At 33.1% G+C, this 26,823-nt stretch overlaps 1 protein-coding gene across 1 annotated transcript; it reads right to left on the bottom strand.

Annotated features, from left to right (window-relative positions):
- Positions 1–26,823, bottom strand: LHX2 (LIM homeobox 2). The gene is made up of 5 exons (XM_072430470.1): positions 26,014–26,823; positions 24,378–24,580; positions 22,305–22,684; positions 4,145–4,350; positions 1–2,914 (listed from the first exon to the last, which is right to left on the bottom strand). Exons 1-5 carry the CDS (start codon positions 26,224–26,226, stop codon positions 2,627–2,629), a joined length of 1,290 nt encoding a protein of 429 aa, XP_072286571.1. The 5' UTR covers positions 26,227–26,823; the 3' UTR covers positions 1–2,626.

Here is a 26,823-nt window from a genome sequence, read left to right as displayed (position 1 = left end):
TTACTTTTGTCACAGCCAAAATTTATTTCTCATATCAAGAACACTAATGTTTCTGTATTAAACAACAAAAAGGCAAACATTCATTCTATCTTAAAATTAAGCATTGCTGAGGTAAAATTATCCATCCAAAAGATGCATTAACATCTCAGAATTTTTCTGACCTTATCTGACATTACAAATAGGGGGTATTGTCACAATATGCTAAAGCAGGTATATTTAGGCTTTGGCTACTGCTGATGTTAACATATAACTCCAACAACCCTTCACTGGTAAGATGAGACTGATGGAGAAAATAACTCATTCCAAACAAGAAAGCCAGCTCATAGTACCACTGTGCTAAAAATGGAATTGGCCCAACACATAATAAAAAAGCAGCCTTTGTTTATTAGATTAATCATTTTCCTGCTTTATATCTTTTTCAGAGACCAAACAAAACTTTACAAAAAGATTACACACAGATCATAAGTTTATACAAGGATAGTTATTTCAAATTGAATTTATCAATATTATTAATAAACACTAGCTAAGTATGATTTTATTTTTTAAAGGGTGTCATTTTGAAATACTTCTGGTGACTCTCTCTGAGTCAGGGCTGGCCTGTAACTTACTCCAAAGTGTTTCAGGCAAGTGTGGAACTGAACAAGATATAATAAAACCTACGAGATCTAGAATGTGCCTTTCTAAATTTCCTTATCTCTATAGGAGGGGACTTCGTTTGTATTTACATCAAATCTTATTCAGAATGTTTAAGACTTAAAATAATAGGAGCAGGGTGATTCTCATCAGTACAAGGCATTTACAACTACCTCTTACAATGGCCATGAAACCGTCCCAACAAGTGCAATTTTGTGAGTCAATATTTAAGATCTCATTGGACATACAAGCCCACAGTTCATGTAGCATGTATATTTTAATAGGCTATATAAACCCAAGACACAAAAATCATATACTGTAGGTTACTAGTTTTTAAAGCTGGCTGTATTAGTTAAAATTTTTAGGCCGGGAAAGCAAGTAAATAAATATCTGTTATCTTTCCAGAACTGTAATGTCCTTTTAACTTTCTATGAACTGAGAAATACTTTTTTGTAGTCCAAACAAAAGAAACGTTTTATGTGACATTCACGGCTTCACTATAGTTAGTGGAGTGAGTTTACCCACTGAGATACCCAGTTAAAAGTTTAGAAAAAGCCTGACAAAACTATTGCAGCCACCACATTTTACAGGCTGGTATGTTGCAATACCTAAAATATACGTTTTGGGGTTATATATACTTTTAAGCAATCTGAGCAAAACATCTATCCTGTTTTTTTGTACTCTTGTTGAATGAAAAAGTTTGGAGGAATAATTAATTGCTCCATAAATTTTTGGGAAAAACTTTAGGAATACATTTGGACTTCAGATGAATCTGTTCTTGCTTATAGTGGCAGTAAACTATTCACCCATTCAGATTATGGGATAAGCACTGTAGAATCATAAATGTGGTTTGTCTTTTAGTCCATATATAATGTATGTAAAAGCTAATACTGAATTCTGGTGACTACTGTTGCAGAAACAACTAATCTCATCATCATCATTTAAATGACTGGATTTTTTTTTTTTATCTTACCAGCTTTAAACTAATTTTCACAGTGAACAGTATAGTATATGAAATTTAAAGCAAATTGAGTAGTTTCAGTAGTGATATGTGAACCTTTTTTTTAAACCCTAACAGTTTGTTTTTCTATAATAGTCAAATATTGTACATTGTATTTAACACATCTTTCCAATTATCCAATTTCCTTAATTTGATATTCTAAATGAAATTATATTTATTTATTTGGACCTCCCAACATCCTCTTATCTAAATTTGCAACATGTTAGTACCATATAATTTGTTCTATTCCGGCCGACGCTTAGGCAAATCTTCACCTACCTATGCTAAGCCCTGCTTCTTCTTGGGTCAGAATGTTGAGACTGTTGTCTGCCAAAATATGTACATTTGGGAGGTATGCATGGTTTAAAAAATCAATATATTAGCATTATCAAAAAATCTATAGAAAGAGGTTATACATCACACAAAGACAATTTTAGGATCCCTGTGGAAAGTCTCTTTACCCAAGGTTACTGGTAAGCACAGTAAACTTGTCTGGATGTAGATACCAGTGCAATTGTTGTGATGGACAGAAACCACCAAATTATCTATGAATGCTCATATTTTACATTACTTCCTCCAAGTTCTGCCAAAAAATGTCTAAACAAAGAAACTTCTTTTTGACTAGTTGAAAAGTGACAAAATTGTAACAATTTTGTTCTTGTCATAAATATACAGAGAGAAATGTATGTTGATAAGACAGTATATAAGGCACATAACAGTCTTTGAGAATACAGAAGATTCAGCCAACTTAAATTAATAGTTCTTTCCCTTATTTGTAGTCCACAAAACTGTACAGGTACACAAATGTTGTGTTGCAGATACATCTTTCAACCAATTATTCAGTTTATCAAAACACCAGCACAATGGTCTCTTCTATCAGAATGTTCCCCAAAAAAATGTAATTTTTTCATTGATCAAAGTCTCTATTAAAATACGCTTGGAAATCAGCTAAAAATATTCTCTTTTTGTTGTTAAGGATATTTTAGAGAGTCATCAGAAGAGATTTGTGAGTGTTGTTTGTGGAGGACTTCTAGGTTCATGTACATCCAAGCTACCAGGTACTGAAGTCAGTACAGATGTCACAGTTGGCATTGTAGGGTTAGTCAAATCTGTTAATGTAGTTGGGGTGCTAGAAGGGCTCATAGAAGCATTGGAAATTTCAGAGGCTGGTCCTGAAGGAGTCCCAGCTTGAAGAGTGGAATCTGATGTTTTGTCTACACCATTATTTTCTTGTCTCAGAAGATTCCGTCTAAATTTGGCTCGTGCATTTTGAAACCATACCTAGAATAAGTGCAGAAAAACAGGATTAGGCAAGGGTAAACTATTCGTATAGTGATAGTTTTACAATTTTAGTTGCTTATAATTTTAAGTGCACATTATAAAACACCTTAGGTTTTTTTTATCTGTTTCCCAATAAAGAAAACTGTAGACCGCTATTTGTAAATACATTTATATGTTAATACAGTGAAGTCTAGCTCTCCAATGGTTGACAGGGACAGCCAAAGTGCCTTTTTTGTAACATAGTAGCAAGCTTCTTTCTTTTTGTGTTTGTGCATTCTAAAAACAGAATAAATAGTAACATTGCCAATATTTGGTTTGGAGTGTTTGAAATTACTTCAATATATTATGGAGTGTTGTTTTCTGATAAATCTGAATAATCTTTAAATATAATTATAAAACTGGTCTTTCATGCCCAGTCAGTGACATGCAAATATATGCATAAATTACCTAAAAAAATATTAGCAGAGAAAGAAAGTTAGGATGTTATTGCCTTAGTACTGAGAGGGCATATCTGTGTTTTATATTATTATATAATAAATAAATTTGAAAATTTATTGCAGGTACAGCATGGGATGGCTGCAATGGATAGGTGTGTCACTAAAATAAATATACAAAAATACTGTATGAACCTAATTTATTAAAGGTTGTCCTTTTCACATCTTATTTAGGTCTATTATCACATGCTAACAATTTCAGATTCAACTAAAATTGAAATAAATGTGGTACGTAAATTGTTACGAGGGTGGGATGTAATAATTTTAAAGAACCTGAACATGTAACCTATGCAACATGGCATATGTCATTTGTCTCTTATATGCAAAATGTAATGTTTTTAAATATATTAATTTACACAAATACAGTTATTTACATTTTTGGGTTGCTGATGTTCCTACTTTTATTCCGTTTTATGATGTATATGATAATATGTTTAGTTAAAATATCAGCAAAAACATATATGTGACTTTGCTTTGTATATGTGCGTGAACATTACACAATTTTTTCTTTGTGCTTTGCAGCCTAAATAAGCATGGCCTATGCATGACCATTTGAGTATATGGTACTTATTGAACAACCACATCCCATATTAACCCACGGTTTACTTTAATGTTATTAGAATCGGAAAGTACTTATTAGTTTAATATTGCATAAGGGATAGGAAAAGTGTCAGTATACTTTTTTCACATCTATGTAATTTATTTTATACTTCAGAACTGCTTTTTTTTTATTTACCTGTAAAACTCTTTTGGTTAAACCAGTCTTCTGAGCTAGTTGTTTTAAGTCCTTGGCATCTGGGTTATGGTTAATAGCAAAGTATGATTTCATTGTTCGCAGCTGATGGTGTTTGAAAGAGGTTCTCATACGTTTGGTTTTCTGGTTGGGGGTGTACTGTTGGTCTCTATCCATGTGGTCTCCATCATTTTCATTGCAGCTTAGAGCTGGGAGGGGCAGAAAAAAAGTCTATTAAATAAGGTGAAAATGGTCTCAATTATGGTACAGAATCTCCACATAACATTTTTGATTTAACATCTACATTGCATCTAACTTCTCAATAGACTCTACAGCCATTTCATAGACCACAGTGTCAGGCAGGAAGGAAAATGTATTTTCTTTGGCCAATTATCTTAATACAGTTCAGTTCACCCACCTGTGACACATATGGCAGAAATAACATTAGGGACTACTGGAAACCACAACACTAGAAAACCATGACAAATTAGTTGTCAACTTTTGTAAGCAATGTAATACCAATGTAATGCAGAGAGAATGCAACACAAATCTGAAGACAAGAAAAATAAAACCTACTTCTGTCATCAAAAATGTCAACAATGTTTCAGCCATGATAAAAGAAATAGGAAAATATTTTGTTTGAATTTAAAAAATGTTAGGGTAATTAGTGTTTTAACAAGATTCAAACTACAATCATGTTTATTTTTTCTTTCCTTTTTAATCTTGTTTTTATTATAAAGCTTTTACTCTTGAATGTTAATAGTACCTTCCAGGACAATACCTTTTCACCAGCCAAATATTAGTATGGTAATATTTTAATGCATTTCTGGTTTTTATCATACTCATTGTCACTATCTTTTCTGGGCTTGTAGGGCTCAAATGATAATGCTAAGCAAAGGGGAAAAAAGTTTTCCCAAGGCAAAAATTACCTTACTAGTAATAATTTCCTAGCATAAGCTAATTACATATACGCCAGTTGGTAATTTAATGAAATCTGCAGTTTTAGAACAATTGAAACCTTTGTAATTATGTGCTTAAGAAAAGTTGCATTCAAAACTGAAATGAAAGTTTCATGAGATTATACTGAAAATCCATCATCTTTTACCTGCATTTTTGTGGCATAGAGATTTAAATTAGTTATAAGTTGGAAATGCCATAGAGAACATAAAAAATGTACACCCCTCACCAATTCCTTGGCATTTTTAAAGGTAATTAACTGCCTTTCACAATGAAACAAAATATGTAAGGGCACAATTATCAAAGTAAGAATTTTCTACTGCTGGGTTAACTTCATTTTGCCTGGAAAATTCTGTGCTTCCAAAGAAAATTTAAAGTTTAAAAAGGAGCAAAAACAATGCTAATGTTACAGCAATGCAGTCAAATGCATGTAAAACTGACCACACAATGCACAATGAAACCTATGTCACTATAGTCAAATAAATAAAAAATAGGCTGTAGGAGGAGCATCCATACAACTACAATTGAATATTTTTGTTCATATTGTGAGTCTGAATTAAAGTGCATCTAAACCTATTTTTTTCTGTTGTATGTAGAGTTGTGAAAGCTTAGAACCTTTGTCATATTGTCTGTGCCTCCCAGTAGGGTTAATTAGTCTCCTCATTTGTCCTGCGGGCCATTGGAACTAAAACAGGGAAATCCTCAAAACATTTAAAAAAATGATTAGGCATTGTAATTTCTCCTTTATGAATAATGGGGGAAAATGTGTTTTTGGTTTAGATGTACAAATTTATTCTAGGGTACTATCACACAATTCTGGTTTAAAACGTGCAAAAAGTGTGCATGTTGATAAATAAAAATATATGTAAAAGCAGTTAGGCAGGTAAGACTCTGGTAATAGGATGGTAAGTATATACACAAATAAATAAATAAATTGTAAATGGAGTTATTTGATTAAATATGTATTGTTTTGATTTTAGATATTTTTGTCTCTTCCTTTTTCTGAAGAAGCAGATTTATTGCGTGAAACGCATTGAAATCAGCAAGGTTTTCCCCCTTATATGTGGGCAACCTAGACAGGAGTATTTAGTTATATCTATCACACATTTTATATGGTTTTAAAATTTATGTTTTTAACATTGTTCTAATAAAGATTTGTTTTGATAAGCTACATGTTCAATTTGATTTTAGTTGGCCAAGTCCCAGATATTGAATTCATCTCATTTATTTTATTTATTATTTATTGGAGTTTATTTGTTTATTAAAATAGGGATGTGGCCATTTAAAAACTAGAAGGTTGGTCTTTCACTATTTATATGGTATATACACAAATATTTTCATTATTTTTGTTATTTAAAAATCAGTGCTTAAACTAGCTAAGCAAGCTTATAAATCTTATATTTTATTAAAAAATCTCTTAAATGCATTTAATCAAAGCATTTACATGTATTATAGCATTTAAGTTGTTGAATTTAAAGCTTTAGTTAAAACCCAGTTTTAAACCTCTGCAAAGAAGAAAAAAAATAAAATTTATGCGGCTATTTGCATAGCCCATAAACAAACAAGCTTTTAGATTAGAAATACATGGATAGACAAGCTTCAGTTATTTAGTTTTATAATTGCAAATTGCCTGTTCAGTATCTGGGACGTTGGACTTTTAGGATCTTTGCATCATTATCATTTTTAGGAGGAAAGCATCTCATTGTTTTTGCAATATGCTAAGGAAAATGGGGCAAAGTCGTTACTGCAAAGGTAACACCAATAGAGACTTGGAACGCTGCATACTTAAGAAGGCATGCTTTCTCGATTGTAGGAATATTCTAAAGTGTGATATGTAAATGCTGCTGGCATAGCTCTCCGCCACAATGTAGAATAATGTATCAACTTTCTAGGCTTGTGCCAGAAGCGTTTAATGATATTTAGGACTAACAAGCCAAATCAGGAGAGCTGTGTAGAACATACTATTCATGAAAAGAATTAATATATTATACAGGCAATCCATTTGAGTCTAGGTTTTTACAGAGTACCTTCCATGATGTATAGGCAGTATGATGGCTTCACAGTTAGAATGGTTGCTTTTCAACTCGGTTCACAGTATTATCTGCATTGATGTTTTAGGTTGTAATAGTGAAATGTTAACATTCCTTGGTGTAGTAACAGATGTCTCACTTGAAACACTATCCATAAGGAGTTTGTATGTACCCCCGAAGACTGCATAGGTTTTCTTTGGTTGCACCAGTTACTAGTACATTTACATCTGCATGACTTTACCTTTTCTATGAGTGTGGAATGGCTATTAGAAAGAGATTTTTGTGGGCTAGAGTCAAATGTAAATGCTCTACATATTATACAAAAGCTGCAAAAGATGTAGGTGCTGTATGAATAAGAAGATAATATTAAACTCCAACTATATTGAATGATATACCAGCATTCTAATAATACTGCTATTTTCCTTACGGTATCCGTGTGGAGGAAATAACACAATTTTTTAAAATAACTACCCAGCTAGAAAGAATATTAGGACTAATTCTGGGATTGTGATTGGGACAGCAAACCTAAATAAACCAGTATTGGAAAGTTAAAACTTTAAAATGCCCATGGACAGCCAAAATAAACTGCTATTAATACATAGTACAAAGTAATTTTGTTATTTATACCTAATGCTGAAACTCCTTTCTATTTTTTGTTGTCTTTATTTTAATTTCATTTTAGGGTAGGCATAATGTCTTCAATATGCCCTCTATGTACAACTGAAGTAAAGGATCCTTCCACTCAAACTATTTCTCAAATTAAACTGCAATCCAACATCAAAAGTCTATCTGAAGACTCTACCATTACAGACATATGTGGGCATTAAAGACTAAAATATGTGGTTTCTGTTGTTTCTACCCCTAGGATAAAGCTATCCTAGGGGTGGAAACAACATGGCCGAGGAAAGTCAAAATGTTCTTACAAGTCTAGGTTTAGGTAAAAAAAGGAAAAATAAAGGGCACTGGTAATTCTTCAGCCTTTAAGGACAATGTTGTGCATATACCCATGTACTCTCTTAGGAGAGAAAACTCTTAGGAGAGGCTATATCAACTGGAACATAAAGAAATAGTTTTAGGAGTTTGATGAAATGAACTGTAACACCATTTGCAAACCAGTTTGTCCAATTGAGCATCGATACCTTGCACCACTAATCCTCTTTTGATTGAATAGGCCCATATTAAAAGAGACACTCTCCAAACTCTTGTTCTTAAAAGAGAAAATGAAGAAGAATGTATGTTGGTATAGCTTCGTAAGTGGGGAGGAACACTTTATGAATGCTCATAGTTTTGAATTACATTGGTGTGATGGTCAGATATCCACAAACTTTAGTCCCTGTTTTTATTTCCTGTTTAGAACCCAATGCTCGTGTCCTTCATTCTCTTCCAATTTGCCCCTGTACTATTTGACCTAATATTTGCCACGGCAGTATAAAGGAAGTTCAGTGATATATCTATCTTTTTAATAAGAAATATTACCCATCATTTAAATGAGGATATTTTTCTGGCATACTTTAACATTATTTAGCAAGCAGATAAAAAATACAAAACACTTTATTTGCACATACCGTATTAAAAAGTATCTGCTACAGGGACTAACATGGTATCATAAGCATCAAAGCTAAACAAGAATTTTACAACAAAAACGATGTACCTAATTGAATCAACCACCCCAAGCAAACATGTATATTAATGCATTCTTGATGCATTTCACGGTGCCATGTTTACTACTTCATAAGCAATGAATGGTACATAAGGTAAGTAATAAAACATTTAATCAAGGCTGAAAGTTGTAAAGGCGATGACAAGTTGTTGTGCTAGAAACTAATCCTTTACTGATAAATATCAAAACTGGGGCTCAAAAACTACAGCTCAATAGTATTGAATAAGTACCACAACTTGTTCATTGCAAATTGCAATGTCCAGCAATCAAATGATTTGTCATCTCAATTTATAAATATACTAAAATAACAATATTTATAGTGTATAAACCTAAAAAATTAACACTGGCATGAAACTGCTTTACATTAAATAGTTTGAGTTCCTGAAAAATATATTTTCTTTGTGGGAGTCTTAAACATACCTATTTAGATAATTAAGGTATCTCATTAATTTGCCTACCCTGCTCCCTTAACCAAATGAAAAGTCCTGAATGCTGCTTCTAAATATTATTCATCAAAGAAAAGCTAAATAATCACGTGTTCATATGTTTAAGCATTTATGACCTATGTTAAAAAAAAATGTAGAATTCAGATTGTCTGATCCTTTTCACCCACATAGGTTACATGGGTTTGGCATGGTTTGGCAAGCTGGCCCTCTAAAATAAACTTTTTCAACCTGCAGTCACTAATTTAGGAGATCCTATGTTAACAAATTTTCATTTTTAAAAGATTTAAAAGCTTTGTTTATATTATAGGTATCAACCAGCTCAGGAGAAAAATATATATGTGCTTTTTTAAGGCTTAGTGATTACCTGGATAACAAGGAGATCTTGGGAGCGATTTACTGAAGAAGTAAATGCTATTCATTAGGCAAGGTATATATACACTGCTAAATCATCATGAGTTTGAAGATATGCCAATAAATATGCTGCCAGACATTTTAGAAGCTAATACATACCCACAGATCACTTAACTCTTTAACTACCAAACATAAAATACAGTTGACTAATGAATACTGTTGTTATTAGTCAGTTGTCTGTACTGTTGTTCTTTGTTAAAAACCCTTTAGAATATATATATAAATAAAGAATGTTACAAAAAAAGATACAGTTGAACTAAGGATACAGGCAATCTACCTACCTCCAATATCCACTCTTCAGTAGGTATCCTTGAGTACATTTTTAACACTAACCCACACTATTTAGATTTTCCCATTACCCATTTCCTGCTTAACTGTACATGAGTGTTATCATAATTGTTATTTTAACCTTGAAAGAAGCTTCAGAACAGAGCCCAGGAAAAATTATCTTAAAACCAATGTATATTCAATTTTAGAAACTGGTTTCAATTTTCAGCAATACTTTGGTCTCCTTTTGAAAAAAATCTGTGCTTTTGAATATAAATCTAGCTTTAGCTGCAGCCAAAACTAACTGACTTGTCTCCAAAGGACAGCAAGACTTGTTATTGTAATAGTGACACGTGAAATCTGTTGATTGCCTGCAAAGTACTCTGGCACAGGCATGCGCCAAATCATTTCATTTTGCGGAGTAGGGAAGGAAGTGTTCATTCTTGAAACTATGCTGTACAATAAACTGCAACAAATTTGCTTTTTTAACTGATGATTTTTGAGGTGTTTAATATTGCAAGGATCACTAATAATAATCACCATTTATAACCCTGACTAAGAGTATATCTTGGATGCTGTTTTTTTATTTATGTCATTAGAAAAATGTAACAAGTGTGATTTTATCCTTTAACAGATAATGGTATAATATTAACTGTAGCAGTTACCTCTTTGCAGCCAATTAAAATAAGTTTTCATTAGTCTGCCAATTCATAAATGCTAAAACTAATCAGTGGTTGGCTCCAACCATTTATAGCTGTTTTAACGTCTGTCCAGTGATGTTGCTGTGGCCTTTGTAGCCAAAATACCACTTTAAATACTTGGTTATAAACTTTCCATGACTTTCAGGAACAATTATAAAATAGTATAATGTCCCTGTAAATGTCACTGTTTTCCGTATGTAACAAATGCACAAAAATATCTAAGTTCGATGTTGCATTAAGTTAGATTCTTTTGTACATATCCTTTGTACATACCATTCTGTTGTACATAGGATAGTAATATCCTATAGGTTTTTTTAGTTGTTTATCATTGAAAAGCATCTAAAAATGCCCAAAACACATTTAAAATCTCAAAAATAGAAGCATGTGAAAATTTGACTACCAATATCCTTATTTGTTTGAGCGCCCCTTTATATGTGCAAAGACCAGATATAAATTAAAACACAGGAAAATAAAAATACTGTATATGAAAGAATTCATCAAATATATTTTAAAATGCAAACTTTTATAAATAGGTACACTTAAAAAACAATGGAATATTTCCAAGACTTTCAGGAACAATCATAAAATAGTATAATGTTCCTGTAAATGCCACTGTTTTCCATAATAGAAAAAAAAAATACTGTATATGAAAAAACATAATAAATATATTTTAAAAAAACAACATTTTATAAATAGGTACCCTTGAAAAACAATAGTACATTTCTGTTCTTTATTCTACATTTAAGGCCAGCTGTTTGCTTTACTAATTTAAAAGTGCTAACCCCTTTGATGCTAATCCCATATGCTGACAATAGACTTTTATAAAGATCTATGTTTATACTAGACTAACGGATATCGGGATCGTGTACTCTTGCACATGTGTATTGCAATTCAGAAAGGCACCATGCCCAGTGGCTGTGAAGTAAACAATTTTTCTAGCTGGCAATAAGCTCCTGCAAGAACAGCTGGGTGTGTCCCAATGTGCAGGTGTGCAAGCTGAGCAAGGCATTATGAATGTTAATGGGAGCTGCTTAACTTATGTTTTTACTGTTTTACACTATAGTTGAATATTAAAAATCAAATATAAGACTTTCTGAACATACAAGTATATTTTAAACATGGCATAACATTACCATAAAAAGTAAATCACATTTAGTGGATCATAAAGTACTACAAAAATTATTAGTACTAATCATCATTAAAACTTAGTTTAGAAGTTCAACAAATTATTTAGTTAAACAGTGACTGTGGAATACCTAAACTTATTTTTACCAATAATTTGGCTAAAAAACTATGTTTATTAGAAAAACTATAAAAAAATATTTAAATGATGTTCAATTTGCTTTAAAAAAACTGAATTACAACTGCCTACTACAAGATGATGGAAAAGAGGCTGATACTGGTCCGTTTAGGTTGAAGCATCTCAAATCATGATTTGACTTTAATATATTGGTCCAAATCAAGCTTGCATGTGGAATTTTGTGTACATTCATATTGTTCATGTTCATGGCATTATGTTTCAATCATTCTGGAACAGGGATTCCAAAGTGTATGGCCTTCCTAAATCAGGCTCTATATTATTTTACTTCAACATACCTCCTAATTCTTATTAACTATAGGCCGGTGTAAATGCTGCACAAACACGGAAGTTAAAAGTAGAATTTTATAAAGATTGATCAATATCACAGGTGGGAATGTTCTGATATTATGCTTAGTTCCATCCTCCAGAAACATTTACTTTCTATAAAAAAAAATTGTAAAGAAAGACAGTACATGTTTATACCAGAAACAAACCAGACTTTTACACTTTAGTAAAATACCTACCATATTTCTGAAGACCAAAAGAGCCGCCTACTAGAGGGATATATATCAAAGTTGAATTTTCATACTTTCCCAGCAAATTTCATATACTTCAAACAATCAAATTGATTCGGTAAATATTATACTCATACTCATATATATATACTCAATAAGCACATGCTTAAACAAAACAAAAAACTAATCAGGAAATGATTCACTGATTTACAGGTCAGTTTTTTTTTTCAGATTTGTTGGCTGTGATTTAGAAGGCACACTCTAGTGAATGTACAGCCTAAGCTCTATACCAATGGGGTTTACAGTTTACAAGGAGTTAAGAATTATTTCTTTACTCTCTATTTGGATATTTTGTTTGGAATTCCTCTACAGAAAAAATAACCCAGAACTCCCCAGTATTACAATAAACAACATTGTAGAGCAGACTTTTATTCCTCTTGTCTGAGTTTGTTACATCTCTTGAATTCAATGGTGTGAACCTCTTCTCACACACAAACTAGAATTCCCGGGACTAAGTTTATGCTATTACCACATAAATAAAGCATTGTTTTTATTAGGTATATGGCACAGTGATTATCGGGAGGAACCAATAAGGTACAATCCCTCTTATTTTTATTTATAATCCACATGTGAGAGACATGTTCGAAACATTTTACTGAAAACCTAATTTGCAAAATGGGTGAGGAGGGACCAAAATCTGTCACATGTAACATAAGGTCACAGACTCCGACTCAGCAAAAATCACTTCTACTTTTTAAAATCCTGCTGAGCAATCAGTGCTATTGGCACCTTTTATTTCAGTGTTTGGCCTGTTTGTTGCGTATAAACTGTATCTAATTTCTTACACCGCTCTCTCTGCATAGAAATATTCTTCATGGCATACCCAAACTAAATATATTATGCTGTAACATTAATCCAAATACTGGCAAACAGACTTGTTTTACTTTACTGATTAGTGAATTGCCAAATGCCTAAGTACTATTTTGTAAGTGTCAGATTGCCAGATCATTACATGTATAGCCATTTTTTTAATGTGTGTGTGTGTGTTTATATATATATATATATATAATATATATATATATATATTTATATATTATTATTATGATTATTAGATCTTGGAAAATCTGGGCATTCACAGATCTTGGAAAAGCACTGTTTTTCTCCAAGTCAAAAAAATATACATTTGTGTAAAGTAATAAACAATTATTAGTATAAATAAAGTATATGAAGTATTGGGTTTATAACTTTATTTTTATAACTAATAATAAACGTATGTAATAAAGCTTTGTATGATTTGTTTTTTTGGGCCAAAAGAGGGAGTTATTTAATAGATGTAAAATAAATCAAATCCAACGCTGGAGTGTGTGAAATAAAAACTTTTCAAGAGGGGAAGAGGGGGCTTTCTTGAGTTTAATGTATAACCAAATGTCCTTTTTTTTTAACTAATATCAAAAAGTCAGGGTGACACAATGTAATATAATATATTATTATATATTAAATATATATATTATGGAATATTTTGGAAAGTAACACTTAAAAATATTGTAAAGAAATGTAAACAGCACCTAGTATGGTAACTAGGTTACTTTACCTTCTGCTACACTGGAACCTGAAATGAGCATAGTTTACCAGTCTTATCATATCAGATAAAAAAAAAAATTGCATAGATTGCACAATAATTTAAGTCTCTTGCGGAGTAGAGAAGAGCATCAAAATTCACAGGGTTCTGCCAGACTATACAATGCTCCAGGATATATATAAACTCTATCACATTTTTTTGCAACAGATTGCCTTTATGGATTTTAAAAGTTTAAATAAGTCTTAAAACTGGTAAACAGATGCAGATACTAGGAGTTAAACATTTATTAGATGCCAATGGTACATAATGCCTTGGCTAGTTAACCTCAGACAAGATGGAATTTTAAAAATATCTGTACTCTTTAAGAAGACTGGCAGATAAAATGGCATATTGTTCCTGTTCAGAATTAAAAAAAAAAATAAAAAACAAGAACACAAAAGGTAGTTTACAGACTAAAACCTGAAGAGTCACTTCATTGGCATGCCAAGCCATTAAACCTCCATCAAACGTGGCAGAGTTAATTACAAGTCATAGTATGAGAATGACAGCTTGGCAGCAATGATACTGCATTTATGTCTGCCCCTGTGGGAATAGATATAATTAACTCATTAAATAGCCTGTTATAAGGTCATACATAATGTATTGTAGTATTTATGTATAATATTAACACTGTGGGAGTAGAAGACATTCTAAATTCTGTGCACTTGACCCCATTTTGGTGCAAACATTGCTATAGGTAATTTTTCTTTTGTATTGTTTTACTCTAGTTATGAGACATTTGTAAGTGTAGTACCACATGAAGAATCCAAAAAACTAGGCTCAAATTTGACTTTAAGTAGACCTGTCGCTTTGGCTATTTTGATGTTTCTGCTACCAAAACGGATCTTTGCCGGAACCCCCGCTGGTTTGCCTATTAGATTGAGCATTACAAAACTTTGCCTGTTCCCCGCTGTTTTGCTCATTGGATGGAGCACTTAAAAATATCCTGTATTTTGGGGTATTTAGGAGTATGGAACAGTCTCCCCTTCCTATCATTTTGCCAATCACTAGACCAGGTAATGGTTTCATGAGCAGAAGGGGGCAGTTCAAGGCCATATGTATTGTCCAATACAGACAGAGAAAAAAGCAAAAGTCAATTTACTAAAAGTTAAACATCCACCATTCATATATACTTTAATCGTCTGGTAAAGGAACTAATTTATTTTACTTTTTTCTTAACTTCATTATCTGTTTAAAACTGTCTTACAGTTTGTAGCAATCAAAGGTCACAATTTCACAAGATTAAAAAACAATCATCAGGAAAAAAATAATTTGAAGATTTAGGATAATTTATCTTATAACAAAATCATATTGCATAATAATTATTAGTAATGTATGCACATATTTTTATAGTTTAGAATTGCACCCTCCTATTAGTTTGCTTTCTACATAAAAGAAACTGAATTACCATTTGACATCTATAGAAATCGACCAATCACAAATTTAAAGAGTTGCTCACAATAATAAATACATAAAGAGAAATTCTCTAAAAGTAAACATCTCTTGTTAGGAGTATTTCTGCCATTTCATCAACTGTATCTGCATTTCAAGCAGTAATTGTAGGGGGTTAGTACACAGGCAAATTTTCACTCCCAGTCTTATTTTTAATCTGCTGAATTAGATGTATGAGAATGGGCCTCAGCAGCCAACTAAATGAAAAGGATCTTTTTTGGAAGGGTATAAATCGTTGTGGATAGATGAGACATGTTGGAAGATTATTGATCAAAACTACACTAGTCATAATGTGTGTACAAACAACCAATTACATCTAATTGGAACTCCAATCCTAAAAAAAACTGTTAGGGCAGAGAATCGCATGTGTGCAGTGTTATGGTATATCTGGCCAATCAAAACATTAAACAGATTGGTCGGTCAAGCGCACCATTGGCAGCACATCTGTTCATGGGTATTACGCCTAAGGCTAGGTACACACCTGCAATAATTATCGTTTGAAAACAAACGATCAATGATTTTTAACGATTTTTGTGAATGATCACATAGTGCCCGATTCTGTACATGCTGTAACGATACAATCGTTCAAAGATAATGTACACCTGCTAGACTTAAGTGTACCAGAGGAATATGTTTATATATATATATATATATATATATGTACACACACACACAAGTTATGCCTATGCATATATATATATATATATATATATATATATATATATATATATATATAATACTAACATACATAAATACATATACACACAGTGAAGCGTTGTGCAATGAACGTTCGTTCATTGGGCATGCTCAGAACCATTTACGATTACTGTCCGACTGTACACACAATAGATAGCCAACGATCATCGCCCAATTAGATCCGCCGGGGTGGTCGTTCGTTTCTGGCGACTTTCCTCATTCGTCTGCGTTGTTGGTCAGTCTTTGTGCACTTTCTTGTTAAAGATTGACGGATGAACGGTCGTTAGTCGTTCGTTTCCAACGATAATTATTGCACGTGTGTACGCAGCAATTATTGCAGAGTGTAAAGCATGGGTCTTTTTAGGCTATTTTATTCTAGAGCTAGCTAGGACTAGAATGCTACTATTTTCACAGAAGACATAATTTACCAAATTAAATATTTTTATGTTACTCTGTATAAAATATGAGTTAGTAGGAAAACTTTTTTTGTTGATTATTGATCAACATTGTTGATTGTTGCTGATTATTAGTAAATTTATTATTCAGTACTGAAAAAATGAGTCTGTGTTAGAATTACATTGCTCTGGAGCACACTGCACAATTTATTTTACTTTGTTTTTAATTTGTAATGTCATTATCAAATCAGTGGAAAATGCAGTGAAAATATTTTGATGACTTTAAAGAGAATCTGTCTCAGATAAAAGTGCACATGTGACTTTTTAAAAAAATAAAGTTCCATGTGTTCAAATGTAGACATCATTCAAAGTATATATAATATATTATGAAATATTGGCTATATTATATGCATTGCCCAGGCACACAGTATTGCTCAGACTTCTTAAATAAGAGTTTTGCAGAAAGTGCTTTCCAAAGCTAATTATTTGTCAACGGCATTGAATTAAAAAAATTATAGTTCAGTGGTTCAAGCTGATGTATTGTTGTGCTATTGTTTTATAGACTGTCTTTAAATCTCTATCACATCTGCACCAAAAGTCTGTACTAGCTGCTTTTGTTGTTTTTCTGTGTCTGGACACTGACGGTATTTATTAAATATGGTGATACTTATTTGAGTTTTGTATTACAATGTTACATTGTTTTGGACACAGAAAGCTATCAAATTAGCAAACTGTTGCATGTCCTAACAAATAGTTTGCAGTATACATTTAAAAGGTTAACATTCAGCAAACTTTGCATTTCCACAAGCAATAGAATATAAATATTGGTATGTACACCTCCATATATTATTAGTTTCAACTTTTTACAAATATTGTAGAAAGTAATAATAGGTCTTCAGTTTTTGGACTTTAATTTCCTGACTTATATTTAACCCCATTCATATATAAATCTAAGTATTAACCTAATCACTGTTATCATACTATTTACATTTATCTGTGTCTTATTTATTTCAGGTATTAAACAGCTTCATTTTAAACAGTATATTGGTTTTAGCTTTTTAATATTTTGTTTTAGATTTTAAAATAATAAAATTATACCACATAACCATGACTTCCAATTTTAGGATTAAATACTCTTTTTATCATGAATGTATTTTTGTTTTGTTTTTTTTTTTTCTATGTAGTTGGTAGGTTTTAATTCTGCTTTTTGGTACATTTTTGTAAAAAAAAAAGATGGAAGAACTTTATTATATTTTTATTCAGTCCATCACAGATAAAAGCTCTCTACTATTACTACCTTACAGAAAATTTAAAAGTTTCCATTTAAAGGAAAAGGTTCATTAGTTTATTAGCAAATTAAACTACTATTAACTAAAATGGGATTGTTAGTAACCTTTTTTTTAATTTTGTTTCTGCATTTGCCTTTATATTAAATTTTAAATCACATACTTTTAGGATTGTATTAACAAACATTTCATGTGACCAGAGCTGTGCTTATGATTTTTTTTTATTTTTTTAGGTAGGGGTTATGTTTTTTAATCATATATTGGGCTGGTATATAACTATTTTCCTATTTCATCTGAATATAAACTTGTAAGTTTTCAGTGTTATGATATTCTTAAATACGAACACATTTTATTAAAATTCAGTATCAGTGTCTGCTTTGTGCCCTTTATATACGGCATTCTTGAGGTTGCGATGTGCTAAGGAGGGTTTACAAATTGCACGAGACTAGAATTTTGGTAAATAGACCCCCGTGGACACTGAAAAATGAATTGTCTCTAAGTGCAAAATCTCGGAGTCGTCTTTAGGGGGAGCAAGAGAGCTATATTTATAATCGGTGATTCAGGAAAGCTTAGCAGATAATCCTTTTTTTATTGTATATTATAGTTTCTTTAAAAGACAAACGCAACGATATTTCCTATTTTCATAATTAAAAATAAGGAAATATTTTGTTCAGCTACATGTTGTTAAGAAATATGTCCTCTTGTTACTTTCTTGTTACTTATCCGAAAACAAGGAGTTTGCCAAATATTACTTGACTAAAACATACATTTACTTAATACACAAGTGTCATTTTTAAGTCATGCAGATTTAAAATTTACTCTATTTTAAATATAGTTACTGTGTTGTTCTTTTTAATGTCCTAAAAATTGTCTTTTCAAATATAAAAACTGCATTTGAGGCTAATTTCAGTTTTGGAGTCGTCATATTTCCCCATCTGTAAATGGGTCTCTCTGTTATAATGTAATTAATAGTGTATAAGATTTCCGATTTGAATAATCCTTGGGTAATTTTCGATTTTCATATAGCACGCAAGGCAGAATGTTGGCTTTTTGCGCCAGGTTACACTACAATGTTTAGTGATATTATTTATTGTTATTACTTTTTTTACTTTAAACAATTTTATATTATTCTGCCTTGGGCCCTGCCATTTAACAAAAAGACGAGTAAAAACTAAAAATTAGGAACATTTGTAAATACATACATAGTTGTTGGGTTTCAGATTTTAGGTTAACTTAATCCTGTAAAGTAGAATTATGTGTGTGTGTGTGTGTGTGAGTGTGTGTGTGTATATATATATATATATATATATATATATACCTGATTTCCTGATTACTTATTTTTTCTTATAGTACCTATTAACGCAGTGTGTGCAAAATAGAATTGATTTTTTGGAAACAATTAGCTTAACTTCCGAAAAACAATTCGATTTTGCACACTCTGGGTTCACAATTTTTCTTTTCGAAAGTATTCTAAAATGGGAGCACCAAGTACTTAGAAACCTAATTTCCTATCGTATTAACTTCACCATTGTCTTGAAAAGAGGACGGTTTACAATAGTGAGAGCTAAATACAGCACAATGTAGGGGACGGTCACAATAAACTTTCACCATGCATTCACTATAGTTTCTTTTTTTTCCTGGGAATTAAGCCCTTCTATAGGTATTCGGCTTCAGTGTTCCTACAAACTAGACTCCAGAAGGTATAAATCTGTCTATTATCGAACTTTAATTCCTTTTGTCAATACAGACAGTAAGAATTCCTTCTAATTCAATAGTAAGTCAAACAAGCCTCAGAACATGATGGTCTTCCGGTCTGATCCCCCTCTTTATAAGTAGGTAGAGTGCTATGGGATTGGTACAGATTACAATTTGACAATATATATACATAGAGAGAAATATTTTTTATGTGATTGGTAGGAAAATAACTATTTTAATTGAAAAAGCACACCTCTTTTATCTCTTATCCAAACTGGTGTAATAGACGATTTGTTGCCCAATCGGGTTTAATATTAGTTAAAGCATAACTAATAAAATTGTAGTTGATTAGATTGTAGATACCTCTGATTTTGGGAGGACATACAGGAGCAAATTCTGTCTGCACATCACAGGTGTTCCTGGTTGTCACACCGTGCCAGTCACTACTCCAATTCCTGTTCTTCCCAAGATATGGAAGCAATCACCAATCACCACATAGACACTTGAAGAAAATGGAGAGCACGAGGGGGGGAAAGACTTTTTGAAGTTGTGTTCCCTTCTGAGCTATTTTCTGCCTGTCAGGATCCATCCACATCCAAACTACCCCAGCTGAAGCTTCCAGACCCTCAGCATTTTCTGGGCCACAATGGGGACTCTTTACCCTAGTTAACAATGAACAGAAAACTAAACAGGATTAACTGGGAGAGTGCTGTGTTTCTAAATGGTTAATTGTTAACCCATTTAGTGCCAACTGGACCAGAAATGCAATTTTTGATCGTCTCTCACCCCTGGAGATATGGCTTCCTGAATGAAGTACTAAAGTCTCGAATAACCTAATGTTGGCTCTTTAGACAGTAACGCAGCTGGGGGTTAGGGAAACTATTTTATTAACCCAGTAATCCAGTATTTGACTAAATTATTTACAACGATATCTGGGCTCCATCACAACAGTGAAATACGTTGGAAATTATTAAACGGCATGTATTTCTCTGTGTTCTGAAATTTCTGAAATAAGGTGATCAATTCACCATAAATACTTCCCCCCCCCCCCACATACACACACACACACACACACATACACACAAACCCACATACTCACGCATGCATAAACCTCAATAATAAACGCAAACAAATACTTCTGCATGAATATTTTGTTAGGAGATGTGCTTTCTAAGTATAAAATGTAATATTTCGTTACATCTCACTACCTAACATGCGTTGTTACTGCATACATAATCAGGGTAACCCATCAATTAAATTAAATGTTCGCTGTGTATGGTGTGATTCACAAATATATATATTTATGTTAAAGGTGAGGTCCATTGTTAGGTTTTAACAGACAAAACTCATCATCGTAAACAATAATAGCTAAATTCGTTGTAACTGAATTAACTGGAGGGTTCTTTGAAGTATTGCATACACACGTTATAAAATTACTTTTCGTGCAAACAATAATGCATTGAGTTAAATATTGGTTATATTTTAGATGTGTTTTATATGAATAATTAATGCCATTTTAAATATCAGCACATCTTTTACATAGTTCTATCAAATTATTAATAAATGAGCTGTTGATATTTATAATAACAGAAATAGACAGCATATGTCTGTTATACAGAGATATGGTTGCAAGAAGGGGTGGGAGGGTAGAATAAACTAAATTGTCCCTCTTAAAAATAGTAAAGTTGCCATTTTATGGGGTGAACCTATGTGATATATAAAGCAGACGCTAGAATTGTGGTACTGATGGTAATTATTAAAACAAATACTGTCAGGGCAGCCGCAGTCACAGCCTATTTTTGTTATTTATGGAATGCTTCTGTGCAGACTGAAACCTGATGCAGGAGCCGCACGACTTGCTTACATGAGCTTTCTGCAAATCACCTGCGATTAACAAACACTCCACTCACGGCTGTCACCTTGAACACCTGCTTATCCCCCATCCTGCCCGACGCTGGGCACACCCGGACACAGAGTAACGGATAGATAGAATATAATATATTTAAATGATTGATGGAAAGATAGATAATAGGTAATAGATTATAAATACTATAAAACTATTAAATAAATTAAAATAGGAGCTAGAGGAATTTTAATAAATAAATTATAATAGATGAATAGATAGATAGATAGATAGATAGATAGATAGATAGATAGATAGATTTGTACATACAAATACAAATTATTGTCCACTGTAAATACTTTCATACAGATATGAATAAATAATGATAGTGAATATTTAGATATTTGTGAGTGAGGATTCTCAACTTCTTAAAAAAATCAGCCCAACAGACTCTTAGATAATTATATACATGAATGGTCCGAGGCCAATAGATAATACATTTATAGAACATACATAGATTGATAGGTGAATAAATAGATATTTGTTAAGTAGGAGCTAAACAGATTGAATAAATAAGTCTCCTATCAGATGGAGCCATCTCATTAGTGCCCAGTAGCCCCTATTCTGTTCCGTACTGCTTAAAAACCTCTCTCTTCTAGTGACTACCACCTCTTTACTTTTACCTGATTTCCATTCAATGTATTTCTACCTGAAGTGAAAAAATAAGAAGGTTTTAGCTCCTGCAATTACCAGCTTGACGTCACTTGATGCAAATAATTATACCCAACTAGGCTATTATTATCAGTTGAGATTTATTAAATGGAAGCTGTTTTGTATAATCAAGAGGAAAACATTGCATTGGAAATGAATGAGCCTTGCTGCTTTGCTTACCTGCGTTGTAGGCTGCCAAGTCTGCTCCGGGCCCCGGGCTCTTCCTCTTTCTTGGCCTCCCTTTCTGCACAGTCCCCACACCGTTATAATAGGACAGCCCTACGGAGGCCGTCCCAGACCCCAGGCCTGAGCCCTTCCCGGATGTCACATCCGAATGATTGAAATGGACTTGGTACTCTCCTTGGATCAGAGTCTCAAAGTGTAGCCTGCAATAAACTGAGTTGTCCTTCATGCCAAAATGGTCTCCAGTGGTCAACATTTTGTTGCAAGTGTTGCAGGTGAAGCAGTTGAGGTGGTACACCAAGTCCCTTGCCCTCATGACCATCTCAGAGGCAGAGATTCCCAGGTGACATCTGGCACATCTTTGAACAGAAAACCTCCTGCAAATGTAGAAACTGATTAGGCCTTATGTTAAAAAAAGCATTTATTTGTCATTTTCTACATCCAATTCCATAGCTAGCGAACCCTTCATCTTCACACAGTACTGACTTCTCTATCACATAGAACCACAAATGCCAGCTTACCTCCAAACCCTGAGGCACCCTGGCTCCCGTAGTTCATTTGTAATGGGAAAGTATGAGTTCTGTGACTAATATATATTTCCAGAAAACTGTGAAGTCAAGGTGAGTGTTAGAGAAGTCCGAACTCAGCTAATGGACCATTGCCCATTAGCTACCGATAAATACTTCTAACAGAAACTCAGTGGAATGCCCAAATACTAAATCGGAGATCTTTAGTGTTCAGTAGCCCCAAAGCATTACGTACACCCAAAGCTTTAACACTTTTTAGGAACCGCTAAACAGATACAATGTTTATGTAATCATACAGCTCTAGATTTAACGCTTACTGGTAAAAAAAAAAAAGTTTATTCAACCCTAACGCTTACTAAGAATTTCCAAAAACCATGGCTGTACCTTAAAGGGCCAGCTACAACTAACGTTTCTACGTTGGAACACACGAAGCTGACATATCAAGGTCGCAATATTAAAACATCCCATCGATCTTGCTACCATAATAAATTTGGAAAAACATAAAAAATAAAAGTTGAATTAGGAAAGGGGCAGATTATTTTATCATATAATAATATGTTATCTACATCTCTTATCTTATTTCAAAATATTCTAGAATAATTTGGAATGGTATTAGCAGATCAGTAATAATCACATTCTGTATATCAGTCCTTCACAAAAACAGTTCTGGAGGGACTGAGGGCCAAATAAAACAGCCAAAAAATTCAGGAGGGTAAATTAACCCTTTCCCTGCCTGTCATTAACCGCAACGCCTGTTCCATAACAATCAAGTATTTCCCGAGGAATCTCGCAGTTCTCAAGCTGAAATGAACACGTCGACCTGTAAAATAAAATGTCCCCCACTTTATTATGAAAATCAGAAGTTTCCATTTAATTTGACAGCAGTAGAAATATTGTTTTAGCATTTAACAGCGTTAACGGTTCATAGGTGTGTGAGGCTTATAGACTGAAATATTAATATGGTAGAAAGTGATCTGTAATCACAACCTCATGTGATCTGATATTTAAAGTTTTGTATACTTGTTTTTTTTTTTTTAAATATTGTGAGCCTAGTGGGGTTTAATATTATAACTTAGAAATTAAAAATTAAACTGCCTAATATTTGTATATCTAATATACCCCATTATAAATTAAGTTTAAATTCCAAACCATTCTCAATCCAACCTCAGTTTACGCAATGTATTGGCTCAATTCACAAAGCTTTACCATACGGATAAGGATCTTCATCTTTCAAATCTCATTGGATCAAAGATAAATGTAACTCTTTTTTTGTTTAAATAGGTATCCAAATCCTGGTGTTATTTTTCTGAGTTGAGACAGAAGCTTCAAATTAAAAAACTTAACAGAATAATCTTTACTTTAGCTATATGATTGTAGTTTTAAAGCATATTTAAAACGAATTACACGTCAACTAGTATATTTGTAGGGAATCCAACCCAATAAACCACTACTATTTCAGATTTAAAAAAAAATAGGGAGGAGGTTGGTGCCTTGGTATATGGGGCAATGTTGGCGTGGGGAAGGAGTATGGTGGTATTGGTACCTGTAATAGTCCTCTTTGCAGTAGATGCTACCATCTTTGCTGAAGCAGGTCAGTTCAGACTCCAAGTTTAATTTACATTCACAGCACTTCAGGCAGCGCATATGCCACTGTTTGTCCACTGCCAGGAGGTAATACCGATCCGAAATTTTCCCCCCACAACCGGCACACAAGACAGCCCTGTCACTGCTGATGGAGGGCATCGTCTGGCAAAAAGGGGGCACATAGAAACAATCAGTAAACATTCCAACTACAAATTTCTCAGTAATAAACCAAAGCGGTAATATATGAATTAAAAAAAAAATCAGACTGCAAGAGTAAATGTCTACATATCAGTTCATTTTGTGAAATTCAGATTACCTTTTTAAAAAGTTTTATGGTAAGATTGAGAGATCTGTTATTGCAAATTAGACATATTTGCCTTCTGCTTTGTGTGCGTTACAATATGTTTGTATGTATATATAATTATGTGTGTATATATGAGATATCCCACTAAATTATAAAAGTAAATTTGTTGCCCCTCATTTTTGCTGGCTCCTTACACCTAACTAAGTTTATTAAAGTGAATTATTTTATTCAAATTTGATTACTAATAAAACTAAGGCACATGCTTTCTAAAATCGATAATATATTAAGAAACAGGTTCACTAGAATCATCTCTTACGACAATGGCAAATAGAATAAAATCGCTGTGCATTTTCATTTAGGTCGTCATCTAGTAAGTGGATTTATATCCGTGTTCACTCTAAACGCATTTTCGTAATACTATAATATTTAAATCGAGCCTAACCTGCGATGAAGGTAGTAGTCTTGAAACACACAAATAGCTCTCTGGGCTATTACAAGCTTGAAAAAAAACACATTAATGTAGCACATGTACAGGACAAGCATGTGTAATCCCACTTTTCTCATATTTAATGCAAACCTATATTGTGTATTCATACGAGGATAGATGGGTATTGTCAGAGCACGTGGCATACCCTTCTCAAATACATAACCGCATATGATAAATCAAATTCAATTTGTTGGTGCTAAATTAATCAAATGAACCCAATTCCTGTTAAGTCAATTTTATTGGGATTTCTAATTATTAATATAGCTATGCGATATATTCACCTGAAATATATATGAATATTTTTTTTGTCAATTTAATTATTCAGATATATATATATATATATATATATATATATATATATATATATGTGTGTCCTAGTAAATTAAAATTGACACAAAATATGTTTAAGACATTGAAGTATAAAATGTATTTAGTTGACTTATTTTTATTTTATCTTACTTTATTTTTTGGCATTTCTGACTTAATAGCGACAAGAAACTTAAACGTAAACTCATTTAAGTGATTAGAAAGTGAAGAAAAACAGGCTGCAATTAGAAGTACACCATTCATATTTAAGATCATCAATGTAGCATGCATTATGCCCCCCTCCCAGATCTGTAATAAATTACTGGTACACCATGCATACTCTACAATAAAGTTAGGTAAATTCAGAAAAAATGCAGAGTTGGATCCCACTTGCCTGTACTACTTAGTTTGGATCTAAATATATATTTTTTGTGCTAGAGTTGTCATTGAATATTGTTTAGTCCATTAAATCCTGCAGGCCTGGGCCTTCCCACCTACCGTCTCAGTCTCCCCTCGGTCTATAGCAGAGCTGATAGCGGAGCTTTCACTTTTGGATCTTCTGTCCATCTCGTCGATGACCCCATGCATCTCCCCCCCGGAAAGACTGTGGAAAAGCATGTCTGGAGCGTGGAAAAAACACACGTGGGGATCTTTACAGATGCTGTGATTGTTAGAGCCTATTTCCATAAACTGGACTCCTAAGCCATGCATTGATTGTCTACCAAGAGGCAGTTTAGTGAGATTGTCCTTGACGAAATGAAATGATGAAACCAAATGCTACCAGGTGACAAAAATCAAGTCAAAGTCCTGAGAAAAGTCATGTGATGGTGATTTTAGGATTACAAGTTTAACACGAAGGACATCTCTACAGAGGATCCTCAGGTGGTCTGCAAACCTGCAGAAAGTCTCAAGACTGTCTTATGTGTCGCTGTAAAAGGCAGCTGGACCGAAGAGCTGCAAGTGCAGAATTTAGGCATATATGCCCCTTTCCATCATACCATCGCAGCAGGGACAGGATCTACTCATCAGCAACATCGTGGATCATTGTCTCCGACGAGGAGTTAAAGTTACTATTGAGATGTGCCAAGGTTCTTCAGGAGCCGCTGTCAGATAATGCAGGTTACAAGCAGAAACGAAATTGTGATTTATTTAGCACAGACTCGTGCTAAAGAATAAACTTGAGGATGGTGTGTCCTGCTGATCACCTATGGATCGTTGTTGTGTTAAGTTTTTTGCTCCTGCAGGCAGGGCTGTGTGTTAGTAATGGAGGAGGAGGGTCCTCTGCATGGACTTGGTGTAATCCCTTAA

Source organism: Pyxicephalus adspersus, chromosome Z, assembly GCF_032062135.1.
Source record: "Pyxicephalus adspersus chromosome Z, UCB_Pads_2.0, whole genome shotgun sequence".
In the NCBI taxonomy this organism is placed as follows: Eukaryota; Metazoa; Chordata; class Amphibia; order Anura; family Pyxicephalidae; genus Pyxicephalus; species Pyxicephalus adspersus.
This window is presented reverse-complemented; position numbering and strand designations above follow the sequence as displayed.